At 44.4% G+C, this 14278-nt stretch overlaps 1 protein-coding gene across 1 annotated transcript in view; it reads right to left on the reverse strand.

Moving 5' to 3' along the window:
• Positions 1-14278, reverse strand: part of KDM4B (lysine demethylase 4B) — a gene marked incomplete in the record, with an annotated part of 3340808 nt that overhangs the window by 172446 nt on the left and 3154084 nt on the right. Inside the window, 1 exon segment of the mRNA XM_044054047.1 lies at positions 2738-2857. Coding sequence (XP_043909982.1) covers positions 2738-2857 — 120 coding nt within the window.

Consider the following 14278-nt stretch of genomic DNA (forward strand, 5'->3'; position numbering starts at 1 on the left):
CTGCTTCAGGCTCCGCGGCAAGAAAGACTGAGGAAATGGCGTTGGCTGCCTCTTCTTATACCTGATGTTCTGACATCAGTTTACAACAGATGGCAGCCAACGTCTTATACCAAAACTCTGGTATTCGGGCCGACTGAGGGCTACTGGGAGCCGGATAACTCGTATGTTAAGACTGCAACAGTGAAACACGAAGAACATCTGCTTCTAAGACAGACCCAGTGTATAAACCTTTCAAAAATATTTTTGGGGCAGCAACTGCTTTAGCAGAGTGAGCCTTTACAGTTTTGGAAGGTCTATGCCATGAATAGAAAAACACTAATCAGAAAGAGAAAGACATCTAGAAATAGTGTGTTGTGTGTTTAGAAACAGGCTGCCCCTTTTTCCTCATCATAAAAGACAAAAAGTTAATTTAACTTTTTTGTTCTAACGAAATAAAATATGAAATGTCTGTGTAGGTCTAAGCACTGAACACCTCTTTCTCCTTTCTTTCTCCCTTATTCTGTAGATTAGGACAGAAGGCAGGGAGCTAATTCAGGGACTACCTTTGGCATAAAGGAAGGGTTAGTTCTCAGACTGATCCTGCCCATGTGAAATACTAGGAAATGTTGAATATGCATAAGGGTCAGTAACTCAGAAACTCTGCAAAAGGCTTCCAGGTTAAGAAATTAGGAGATGATAAGAGATGGTTACTGGTTCACAAGGAGATTTGAGTTAAATTGTCTGAAACAATTTAAATCCCATGAAGAAGCAATTTTTTTATTGGTCAAATATGAATTACTTCCTTAAAAACTGTGTTATTAAAAAAAGAGAGAGACAGAATACAAAGGAGGATCCAATGTCAAACAGGCAAAAAAAGTCTGGGAGATGTGCTTTTAATGAAGCGTAAGCTAAATCAGTTTGAACTGGATCTTGTCCCTTGTTTGGGCACCAAAGAGAAAACCTTTCATTTAGATACATACAATTTCCTAGAATCAGGTTTTCTGGTTTTATTAACTGTAGCACATCCTCAGAATAAAAATGCCTAAAAGGAATAAAAAGCCTATCGTCCAAACTGTTAGATTCAGGATTTGAAGATTTTGATACATCAGTGATCTCTTTTTCCTGTGTAAGCCAGTTCATCATGAGAAGTTGTTTCTGGTGACGGCCCTTGGCCAGCTGCACTAGAAGGGAGAACCATTGCTATCTGGGCCAAGTACTCCTGGAAAGCCTTTCCTTCGGTTGATTTTATCAATACCCAAAAGCTCTAAATCAGATTTGGATTCCAGGCACATTACAGGTGGTGATGGACAGGCCTGGAAATCAGATGCCTTTTCAATTCCAAAGACAGGGATGCCTTACATACCTCTCTACAAGATATTCTGGAGCAGAACAGTTTTGGTTGTCTGTTGTGTTTCGAGATAAACAGATCTATCTCACAGATAACCCACTGGTGCACTACTTGCAGGAAGACCTCTTAGCATATGTAGATCCACTCATGGGGTTCCATGTATATATGCATATATGTATAAGAGAATATTATAATTATTACTTTGATTTTGCAAATGTGTACATGCCATCTTTTTCCTTGCTTTCGCTTGAGCCAAGGTCAGGTCTGAAAAAGGTCAATCTGACCAGCCCACGTACCCAGTTAAACTGAAACAAATACATAAATATCAGTGCCTCTCTCAAAAGGTGTCAGGAAAGAAAGGGAAGATATGAAACAGGTGGGAGGGATCCTGGATGGACAAGGCAGTCTTACACCCTCAGGCATTGGTGGGACTGGGTAAATAAAGACTACTGCTACCTGGCTAACAGTTTTTCAATTTTAGCTTCTTTGGCTTCTCCATTTCTCAGTGTCTGTGCTCTTTCACAGGGGATAATTATTGTTTGTGGCCAACAGTCGAGGATTTTGTAGGACCTTTGAGCAACACACTAGCTTCTTATGTTTGAGAAAGGCCTATAAAGTTAAGGACCAATGAAGACACATCTTTCTTAATAAATTTAATGCAGAACTGAAATGTGAAGGCCTGTTAGTTCTCTTCCATCCAAAAGGGGCAATAAAATGGTAATATTCATGTAGAATCTGTCTTCCACAGACATACATATCTTGTTCCATTATTAAACTAAAAAACAACAATAAACAAAACTGTCTAATTAGGGAAATTTTAGATGAATTTAGCAAATCAACAATGAATAAAGAGTTTAAAAACCTGAATGCTCTCATTTTCTGAACGTTTCCTAGAGGGATGGACTAGTGAATGATCACCTCTTGGGGCAAAAAAAAAAGATGGTGTGATATGCTAATGCTTTTAACCATCCATCCAGTCAACATCCTAAGCTAGTGGAGAAGTCCAGCTCTATTCTAGGGATCTCTGAAGTGAGAGAATGCCTACATTTGCAACTCATTCCCATGGGTAAGGAACAATGCTGCAGGAGTGATCGTGACGACATCTGGCATGACAGCATTCATTTAAGAAGCAGTTTTGGGTGGTTTGCAATTACATACACACAGACAGTAATCTGGCCTGTCCTGTACATAGTTTTATACAGAGTATAACATATGCAAGGATTTAAAGATATTAGTTTGACATGCTTCTAAACCTGCTTTACTACAAACAAAATACACTTATATAAGCTTAATGCAAAATATTGCAAAAGAAAACAAAGACAGTAGAATAAGTAAAATTAAGCAGACAACACAAAGTCCCTGGTGAGATGCAAGTTTTTTTAGGCAATGTAACAAAGGGGACAGCTTTACCTGATAAATTTGACTAAGGTGAGCAGCTACAAACTTGGCACTGTGCACATTTCCATCCGTCCATCGTAATTGTACCAATTCTCCCTCTGAAGGAGGGCCAAGTTTGAGACAGTCTCTGGACTGTAAAAATTGAAAAACGATGAATCAATTTTTAAAACAAAAACTGCATGAATGACAAAACAGAGTAACAATTAACTGATTTGTTCACAAATTATTTTACAAGTAAAAGCATGCCAAGTTAAAATTGTTTTCCAACGCACTAAGAAAAATGGAGAATTAAAGTAACAATAAATACACAATGCTATACAAACAAGATGCGAGTAAAGTGCAGAATCTGAAGAACATAATACAGACATAAGCTGATTAATGAAGATACCTAGAAATCCAACAACAAATTGAAACGCTACAGAATAAATGCAAAATACAAGCAAAAACATGGTGCAGTGAAACACAAAGATATTTTGGGGAAAGATAACATGGGGAAGGAAGGAAAACTGCAGCAGATAGTTCTTTTTTTAATTATTTGATGCTTCCATAGTGCCAGTGAATTCAATATCAATGAACATATTAGAACACCATCTGTTGCTGCTACTTTTATAAATGTTATCCTGTGTCTTCTATCCCTGACAAATGCTACTCTAACCATTGGCAAGCTCCTTGATACAGGCTTCTAGCAGCAGCCCAGATGCTGAAGAATGACAGTGAGTGGTCAATGTTGATTTGTCCATCCTTGGATGGAGGGTGGGGATAAAGGCAGTACATCAACTGAAGCACAAACCCTTTTGGTAAAAGAGAAGTACAAAATGCAGCACTGAGTATCAGGCATACCTTTCAACTGTACACATTTTTACAGAATGTCCTGATTTTTTACCTCAAATTTCTGGTCCGTTTTTCATAAAATTGTGGTTTTCTGGCAAAATATTAGAAAATCATTAAAGAGTGAATTTAGGAAATAATGACAGACATTTGACTTTCAGAATTTATATCCTTCAGAAAATTCATGCTAATGCAAAACATGTTACTCTATTAACTTTCTAAGTTTGTAACAGCAATATTTAAAAATTGCCCCTATTTTTGTGCATTTGTCCCACTTTTATTTATGACATTGCCCAGATTTCTTAATCTAAGAGGTTGAGAGGTATGGTCAGGGATGCCCACTTGCTGTTAGCTAAGCCATACCTGCATGGCAGCTCCTTGTACATGTACCGAAGTGTATCTGCATACTAGTGTTGAATCACAGCCACCAGTGGAAGTGTTAGGAAAAAAAAAAAGTGAAAATTCAAGCTTCCCTTAAATGATGACTCACTGGCATTCAACCCTCACTAACAGCCTAGACAGTAATAAAATGAGACTATTGAAAGACATTCCTCTCTGAAACAAGATGACTCCTCCCATGGAATGAGGTGACATGCTAATTTAGTCAGAGAATTTGGGGAGGAAGTAGCTAAGCAAGGTCCAAAAAAAAGTATTATACAATAAAACAACAACAAAAAAAATCTGACCACTGTCCTGCCCTGTTGTCTTGCAACTTCACATCCAAGGCCTGAACTAGACAATCATGGAAGTTGGGAGGACAGACAATAACCTGTGACTGGAAGCTAATTATATAGTTATTTATGCTTTATTTCAGTTGCCATTTTTCCAGTAAGACAAACTGTCAAACCAGTTAACCTCCATCAGTTACAGCCCACATTCTGGGGAGAAGTTAACCCCCTCAAACAACCAGGATCATTGTCAAATGGTTCCCTAGGCAGGGCCAATGTACCAGGCCCCCCTCCACAGCTGCCCCCACCCCACACACAGCCATTCCAGTGCCCTATTACTTCTCCCCAGTTACCATAATTACTGCTCACAACTGTGAGTGTGCATACTAGTTTCTTTACTTCTACAATGATTAAAAAAATTTGGATTTAATTTGAAACTTTTATTTCAAATTTTACAACACAACCACCAATGGCCATTTGCTAAACAAAACAATAGTCTCACAACAAAAGCAGACTTAGCATAAACAGTAAACTTCTCTGATCTTGAAACTCACATTCATTGAAACCCACATTCAAAGTAAATGCATCTGGCCAGTGACGGATTAAGTTTACCTTTGGTCTGTTTTCAAACCACAGGCCCTTTGCATACATTTTTTGGATCATGCATACATGCATGTGCTCTTTGATACACTTTCCTGTATTAAATTATATTCCTTGCATAATTACAGCACCACTTGTTACACACTGTTTTAAATTTGTAGTTTTGAACATTTTTCCAGTAAGCAGCAAAACAAAATGTATGAACCAATAATGACAAAACTACCCATTTCAGAACATTTCAACCACAAAAGGCCACTCAGACTTCTTTCATTACAATCCTCCAATATCAATCAATATGCACAATCTCTGCAGAAGTAAAAATTACCTGAATAATTCCACATTAAAGAGATCTGTAACTAATGAAGAGGTTGCTGTTGGCAAACAACTTTTAGTTATGTACTTACCATAACTTTAGATGTATGGGATCCATCTCGCCTACATTCTCTACGACTCGGCACGCTATACAATAGAACAAAGTCTCTTATTGGCTGAGTTACCTCATATCCCAGGATACACCACTACTGCTTCCCCAGATCTTGTTTGTCCGCACACATGCACACACACATAGACTGTTGTTATAAGATTGCCAGGTGTTTCAAGAGAGGAAACAGTTGTATTTGGACCGTCCGGTCTCTTCTGGCCTCCAAGGCAGGGGGAAGGAGGGTGGGTTATTAGGAATGTAGGCGAGATGGATCCCATACATCTAAAGTTATGGTAAGTACATAACTAAAAGATGTAATGTGATCCTATCTCGCCTACATTCTCTACAGATGGGACAGCGTCCCTAGCACCTAATTCCTGGGTGGCTCACTGGAAAACGGTCCAGAGAACCGTGGAACCGAAGGAAGCTCGACCCCTAGATGCCACATCCAATTTGTAGTGAGAAATAAAGGTGTGTAGAGAAGACCATGTAGCAGCCGCACAGATGTCATTAATAGAGAGCTTGGAATGAAAGGCTGCTGAAGTGGCCATAGCCCTGGTAGAATGAGCTTTCACTGGAATTGTAAGCTCTTTATTTGAAATGCGATAAATATGACTGATACAGTCTCTGATCCACTTGGCAATAGTGATTTTCGTGACGGCTTTGCCCAATTTATTGTCCGAAAAAGACACAAACAGTTGATCTGATTTTCGTGCTTGGTGTGTCCTATCCAAATAGAAACGTAATTGTCTGTGCACATCTAAGCTGTGAAAGGTATACTCAGCTCTGTTTGTATACTTAGGGGAAAAAAACGGTAATTCCAGTGATTGTTGCAAACAAAAGTTAAAACAAACCTTTGGTATAAAGGATGGGTTTGGTCTAAGAGATACTCTATCCTTGTGAAATACCAGGTATGGTGGTTTTACACATAAGGCTTGAAGTTCTGAAACTCGCCTGGCTGATGTGATAGCAACTAGAAGGGCAGTCTTCCAAGAAAGAAATTTCAAGTCACAGGTTGCTGCCGGCTCAAAGGGAGGTGCGGTTAATGCGCCTAACACTAAGTTAAGGTCCCACGGTGGTGCGGGATGAGATATAGGGGGCCGTAGAAGCCAAGCTCCTTTAATAAAAGCTTTGCACAACTTATTGCTCATTAAAGGTGGTTCTACGTTCTCATGAAAATTGGAAATAGCTGCCAATTGAACTTGACACCGAACAACCCTGGTTGAACAGGGAAGTTAAAAACTTCAGAACCTCTGACACCGAGGCTGTCATAGGGTCTAATCCTCGGAGTTGGGCCCAAATAGCAAACCTCTTCCATTTACTGCTATACATCTTTTTAGTAGAAGTCTTGTGGGCCGAGGACAAAATATGCATGGCTTCAGGGTTGAAAGAATGGCTCCTAACTATGGTCGGAAGAGGAGTAGCCAAGCTGCTAGCTTCAATGAATGGAGGGACTGATGGAGCTGTCCTGACTGATGCGTCAAGAGGTCCGGAACTTGGTCCAGGAACCAGGGACCGTCCAATGCATACTTGTGAAGAAAAAGGAACCAAACTTGACGAGGCCAGTATGGGGCGATTAGAATAATTTTGCTTCCCAAGTGAATCGCCTTCTGAATCACCTTGGGGAGAAGGGGAACCGGTGGAAAGGCGTATAGCAGACCGGGGGGCCAAGCTTGGACCAGAGCATCCTTGGGGATCTCCCCCGGAACTGGAATGAGAGAGAAGAACTGCTGGCATTTTGCGTTGAGGGGAGTTGTGAAAAGATCGCAACATGGAACTCCCCATCTCGTGAAAATCTGTGTTACCACTTTGTGATTCAAGGACCATTCGTGAGGGGAGAGAATAGTCCTGCTCAGTCTGTCGGCTATCACATTGGATGTCCCCGGAATGTGCTTTGCCACTAGAAAGCGTTTGGTAGCAATCGCCCAATCCCATACCTTCATGGCCTCTCTGCAAAGGGGGTAAGACCTGGTCCCTCCTTGCTTGTTCAAGTACCATACTACAGACATGCTGTCGGACTGAATGGCAATCGTCCCCTGGGGGAGGTGATCGTGCAGTGCTTGCAACGTTAAAAACACCGCCCTCATTTCCAGGATATTGATGTGGAGAAGATTCTCGTCAGAGTGCCACGTGCCTTGGACCGACCTTTCCAGATAATGTCCCCCCCACCCTGTCTGGGAGGCGTCCGTAGTCAACGTGGCCGAACGGGATGGGGGAACGAAGGGTCGCCCCTGATCCAGGTTGGAGGAAAGAAGCCACCAACGAAGATCCTGTTTGCACGTCTCTGTGATCAATATGTGGTGACTGAGGGGGAGGTCTTGATAAGACCACTGGACTGAGAGGAGCCACTGGAGTATCCTCATATGCAACCTTGCCAAGGGGATGAGAAGAATGGTGGCTGACATGGAACCTAACAGCTGCAGGATCATTCTCGCTGGAGCGCGACGTCTGAGGAGTAACGCCCGAACCTGAGACTGCAATGTTGCTATCCTTTCCGCAGGAAGATAGACTCGCATCTGCCTTGAGTCTATTTCTGCACCAATAAACAGAATACGCTGTGATGGCAGCAATACGGATTTTGTCCAATTGAAGGTGATTCCTAGGGAGTTGCCTAGGGAGATAGTGGCTGCTAGAGTTTTTAAGAGTAGATGCCTTGAGGTGGCAGTTAGGAGCCAGTCGTCTAGGTATGGAAACACCTGGAATCCTAGACTTCTCAGGTGAGCAGTCACCACTGCCAAACATTTGGTGAACACCCTGGGGGCTGTGGTGAGACCAAAGGGCAGTGCACAGAACTGGAAATGACTGTCTCCTAGGCTGAAGCGCAAGTGTCTCCTCGACGCCTGATCTATCAGAATGTGATAATAGGTGTCTTTGAGATCTATGGAGCACATCCAAACACCCTTCTCCAGAAGCGGGAGAATGGTTTGCAAGGTGACCATCCGGAATTTGGACTTTTTCACTGATCGGTTTAACCTGCTGAGATCCAAAATGGGCCTCAAGTCCCCGGTCTTTTTTGGTACCAAAAAGAATCTTGAGTAAGTCCCTGATCTGGCCTGATCTGCAGGGACAGGTTGGATGACTCCTTTTTGAAGCAGCTTTGAAATTTCGATGGCTGCCAGATCCCGTTGACTGGGTGGCGGGTCCGGGATTCTTTGGGATGGTGGGGGGGGGGGTTGAGAGAAGGGAATGGTGTAACCTCCAGCGATGATTCGGAGCACCCATTGGTCCTGAGTGATACTTTCCCAGGCCTTTAGGTGCCTCGAAAAATGACCCCCGACTGGCTCCGGAGCTGCACAGTCGGGCACTCCTTCAGGGATGCTGGAAGGAGGAGGAGCCACAAAAGGACTCGCGGTCTCCAGTGTTGCGGGGACCTCCGCCGCCACTGGGACGGCGTCGCCCTGAAAAATTTCCCCTTCCTCTGTCTCTAGAAGGGGAATCGCTCTGCTGCGATGAGTAAGGCTTTTGAGACTTACGGAACCACATTTTCCCTCCTCTTCGAGCCTTGGGATAAGGTCTGAAGGGAGTGGAAAACCGGGCCCCTACGGCAGTTAAAGTCTTACCCTCCTGCTCGCAGTGAGTCAAAGTGTCCTTTACCTTGGGTCCAAAAAGGGAGGACCCATCGAAGGGGGCATCGGCAAAGGAAGACTTAAAGGCCTCCGCAAAGTGACACAGGCGTAGACAGGCTTGTCTCCGTTGAGCAACACCTGTGCCCGCCGCTCTGCTCACTCCTTCGGCTGCATACGAAATGAGCCTCATGGACGAGTTGGATAGGGAGGACAGGGTAGCCAACTGGGAGTTAGCCGTCTCGGCTAACTGCTCAGGTAAGTTACCGGAGAGGGTATCCGAAAGCTCCTTGACCAGATCCCTCTGCAGTCTCATAAAATGCATCAAGTAGTTCAGAGACCTTAATGTAAAGGTTGCTGAAGCAAGGGTGCACTTCCCGTATCGATCCATGCTCCTAGACTCCTTATTAGGAGGATGGACAGACGTTGAAGCCTCTGCCACATCTTGTTGGGTGGCAGATGCCACCACCAAGGCATCTACAGCCACACCTTTGGAAAGAAAGTCCTTATCAGGGGGTGCCGAAAGGAATTTATTGGGGCGAGCTGGCACCAGTTCAACAGAGTCCGGGTGTTCCCACGCCCTTCGAGAGATCAAATCCAGAAGCTCATTGAAGGGCGGAGACACCCAGGAGGTGGAGGGCTGAGCCCCGAAGGCCTTGAGGAACACCGACTCCTCAGCAGAAGGGGGTTTGGACTGCCAGTCTCCTCGTTGCTTAAGGATTTCCAAGATGTCCGCAAAGGATACATCATCTGAGGACGACTTGGGGGACCCTTCCGCATCATCGAGGTCGGTATCCAAGGTGAGAGACTCATCAGGGGAGTCGACGTGCTTCCTCTTGCACCGTCTCTTCCTCGGGGGTTCCTCCGAAGACGTTTCGGAGGGACCTCCAGGAAGAAGGGAACCCCCGATGGGGGTAACCTCAGGCCCAAGGGCTCCGCTGTCATGAGACAGGGGGATTGCAAAGGAACCAGTCTCCGTGCCAAGGGAAGGTGGTGGTGAGATGGTAGAAGTGGCCAGAGAGGATTTGGCCAAGGCACTCCTCATGGCCTTGAAGGCGGGACCCCCAGAGTCCTGGGAAGGTTCAACCCCCAAGGCCACAACAGCAGTCGGAACTCCCGCCGCCGACGCACCGAGAGGGAGGCTCGGAACCGAAAGGATCGGTCCCGAAGCGTCCCCCCCGGGGCCGACAGAGGAGGTCCACGTACCAAACACCGACCCGAAGGGCGGGGTTGGAGTTAGGGTCGGAACCGACCGACAACCTCCACCGGCTCCACCAACAACGACTCCAACGGCGCCGAAGCTGTTGGAGCAGGAACCGAGATGGCAGGGTGGGAAACCGGCTCCGGAGCCGACTGGGCTGGAGCAGAGACCAACTTTTGAAAGACCGGAGACTGAAAAAGCCTTTGAAGCACCCTGTCTACATCCGAATCGGCCATCCTCAACGACCAAGAAGAGACCGACCGGGTCCGAGTCGACTTCTCCGCCGGCTCCGAAAGACTGGTGGACCGGCTCCGAATGGTTTCGAGAAGTATCGGCACAGAGGGAGATTCCACCACCACTGCAATTTCCCTCGGAGCCGATGTGGACTTCGGCACCGAAGGGGAAGGGTCTGAGCGGGCAACCTTCATCGGCTCCAAAGGCAGTGGAGCCGATGGAGATGACTCGCCTCTCGACGCCCGAACTCTCGGCTCCGAAGCCAGAGGAGTCGAGGCTGGAGACATCAAGGCAGACCGTTCCGCCCTCGGCTCCGAAGTCCGTGGAGCCGACGGAGAAGCCTGCCTTGACTTTTTTGCTGCCGGATCCGACGGGCTGGTCGGAGCAGAAGATTTTTTCTTCCTCGACGGGGAAGAAGAAGAAGATAGGGCTTCCTCAAAGGAAAGGGTAATAAGCCCTTTCAAAATCAACTTATTTTTCCTCTCTTGGAGCACGCGAGAGGAAAAAGCGTGGCAAACGCTACAGGATTCCTGGAGGTGCTTCAGCCCCAAACAGTATACACATAAAGAATGATCATCCATAATGGACATTTTATAATTGCATTTAGAACATTTTTTAAATCCTGATGGCCTATGTTCCTTCGACATGGCTATCTACTTCAACACTGACTTCAAAGAGAAAAATAACACGTAGACTAGGGCAAGGTCCCTCTAAGTTAAACGGGATCACTTACCACCAAGAAATAATACAATTTACCACAAAATTTTTAACTACACAATCACACAATAAGTAGCTGTTAAACAGCTCTAACTAAGGCGCGTGGGCTAGGGCAAGGCCCCTCTAACTTAAACGGGATCCTTTACCGTCGAAGAAAAAACAATTTTACCACAAAATTTTTAAAATACTCAGTCACACAACAATAAGTAGCTGTTAAAACAGCTTTTGGGTAAGTTTTAGCGAAAATTCTGAAAGAAAAATAATCACTAAGAGGCACTTAGATCAGCCAAGTCCGAGACCACGTCTATGCTGTAGAAGCAGCAAACGAGATCTGGGGAAGCAGTAGTGGTGTATCCTGGGATATGAGGTAACTCAGCCAATAAGAGACTTCATTCTATTGTATAGCGTGCCGAGTCGGAGCCGAGGATCGGCTCCGAACCCATCTGTAGAGAATGTAGGCGAGATAGGATCACATTACATCTTTACGTTTCAGTGCTTTGTGCACAAATTCAATGTCTGCTGCCAATAAAGAATAAATTATCCCTGCTACATTAAAAATAAAAAAAAATGGTAAGCTGGCAAGCTAGAATGGCTGGCAAACTGACAGCAAGTTTATAATTGCTAGGCATCTCATCCAAAGGAAAACACACTCAGGAGTGCAGCACCCCCATCCTCTCAAAGTGCACCACATCATCAGCAATCCATCTACATAGTGTGGGAGTAGAACCCCCGGCTTTCTACACCAAAGGCAAGTATGTTGTGCTACTAACACTGCTTTCAAATTCTATAACACAAACACTGGTGATGGCCATTTGCTAAACAAAACAGTTGCACAATGAAAACAGACTTAGCATGACCAACAATAAACTTCTCTTGCACTGAAACTAATACCTCCTTGACAATGACCCCCGCCGATAGTTGGTGTAGAGGACTCATGCTCTTGTCTCTTGTAATTAAAGTGCAGGCTTTGACCTGAGCAGGTTAATTAACTAACCTGCCATCCAGCCTGACCAAGTTAATTGACAAACCGGCCACCCCCTAACTAGGGCATGTCACTCACACACACACACACACACACACACACACACACACACACACCTAATCTCTCATCTCACTCACCTACTGATGGAATGGCTCATTGTCTCTAATCTCACCCACCTAATGAAGGAACGGTTCGCACCTCTTTCGTGGCAATTCACCATGTTTAAAGTCCCATGCAAAATCAGGGAAGTTCCAATGTTTTAATCTGCTTTGCTGTGCGTGCATCTTTAGTAAGACATACACAAAGATGCAGTGTGTGTCCTTGAAGAAATGCAATTTTTTTAAATTGTTTAAATTAAATGCTGTGGCAGCCCCCCTCAAGCCAGTGGGCCCTATGCAACTAACTAGGTCACCTAGTGCTGGATTTGGCTCTGCCCAAGTATCTTAAATACAGCAAGTCCAGGATCATACTACACATTAAAGAAAGAGTTATAGTGATTTGTCAGCAGTAGCAATGGTAATCAAGGGAAAGGTGGAAACAGAAGAACAAGAGGGAAGGGAAAACAGAAAAGAACATCCAAAATCTCAAAGGAAAGCTGCAGTCACAGAACTGGAGACACATACTCAAAAAAAGAAAATACATAAAGTTTAAAGGGCAGCAGCTAAGCAGGTTATCAGCTTTGTTGAGTTCACAATCAAATGGCTTCCTACACTGATCAATGAAAATCAAAGCAATACATAAAGATTTTTGGACTGGGATTGGAGCATCTGGAGATTTTCATCAAGAACAGTCACTATAACAGTAAAACATAACATTAGGATTTTCTTACTGAAAAAACCCTAATTCTCTCAGACTAAATCTGCCAAAGCTATGGCTCTTACCTTCTATGTGTTGACCAACAATGGTTTATCCTGGAAAAAAAGACGCAAGCTTTCCATCTATGTGGTGGAAAGTGAATGCTGGAGGTGCAGATGAAGGTTATGCAATAAGAAATCTATCTGGACAAGGCAATCTTGGAGACTTATGAATCCAGTCTATTACAGGCAAAAGATATGAACAGTTGTGTACCCGTTCTGATGGCTTTTGTTTTCTGAAGATAGAACCACAATTGTCTGTGCATGTTCAAAGTATGAAGCAAATATCCTCCTTGGTTGGACTGCCTGGAAAGAATACCAACAGATAAATAGGTTAATTTAGGTTACATTTAAATATCACCTTAAGGGAAAATGGGTTGGTGCACAGAGAGATCCTGGCTTTGTGGAAAAACAAAGTGGAACAGATGAGAGTGCATGCACTTCCAACTCTCCTGACTGTTACTGCCACAAAGAATAAAGTTTTCCAAAGAAGATATTTTAAAGAAGTGATAGATGGTGGTTCAAAGGGGGTCTTTGTTAAGGCCTCCAACACATAAGATCTCACAGAGGTATTGGCTCCCCGACTGGTGGATAAAGCAGGAATGTACCCATAAGGAAGGCTTTGCAAAACATAGAATGGCCAACCAACAGGAATCAAAGCCTTGCTGAAAATTAGAGAATGCTGCAAGTTGCACTTGAATAGCTGCAAAGCTGGAACCCAAGGTGGAGAGTTCCAAAAAGAGGAGGAGGCCTTGAGGAACCAAAGCAGAGAGTGTGTCTATCCCTCCAGCAGCTGCCCAAGGGGGCAAAATGTGTCAATTTGCTCCTGCAGACTCTAGGAATAGAAGCCTTTTGGATGTGGAAGAATATGGACTACCTCTTGAGACAATCAAGGGTCTCTGGCAATTAATGGAACTGGAGAAACCAAGCAATTAGTTTGAGACTGAGGAAATCCGAGTGAAGAGACCGAGAGGAGTGGGATAGGAGATCCTCCTTGGAATCCAAGATACAGGGAGGTTCCCTGTTGTGAGGCCTGAGAAGAGGGAACAATTTGCCTGGGCCAGTATGCAGTGATGAGGACTACTGTAGCTTTGCATCAGATTGCTTTCAGTAGGAACCTGGACATCAAAGGAAGAGGGAAAGGCATAATGGAGTCCAGCTAGCTACTGTTTGAAAAGGGAATTTCTCTGGGGCTGCCCCTTTGGGGGAAAAAGGCAAACTTAATTGCTGCACTTGGTTTTCTTTGAGGAGGCAAACAGATGAGAGCAAATACAGTCCCAGTGGTGAAAGATTTGATTCACCAGTTGTAGACTGGGAGACTTGATTTACCACTTGCAGATTGAGAGACTACGCGTGAAGCAAAATAAATGATCTGCTGAGCCTGTCAAGACAGTTGACTTTCCCAGGGATGTGCACAGCTGTCAAGAAGCAATGCAAAACATTTGCCCATTGCCATACTCTCTCAGCCTCCTTTGCTGATGTACC

The sequence above is a fragment of the Protopterus annectens genome, chromosome 13.part0 (genome assembly GCF_019279795.1).
Source record: "Protopterus annectens isolate FY-2018-M chromosome 13.part0, PAN1.0, whole genome shotgun sequence".
NCBI lineage: Eukaryota > Metazoa > Chordata > Ceratodontiformes > Protopteridae > Protopterus > Protopterus annectens.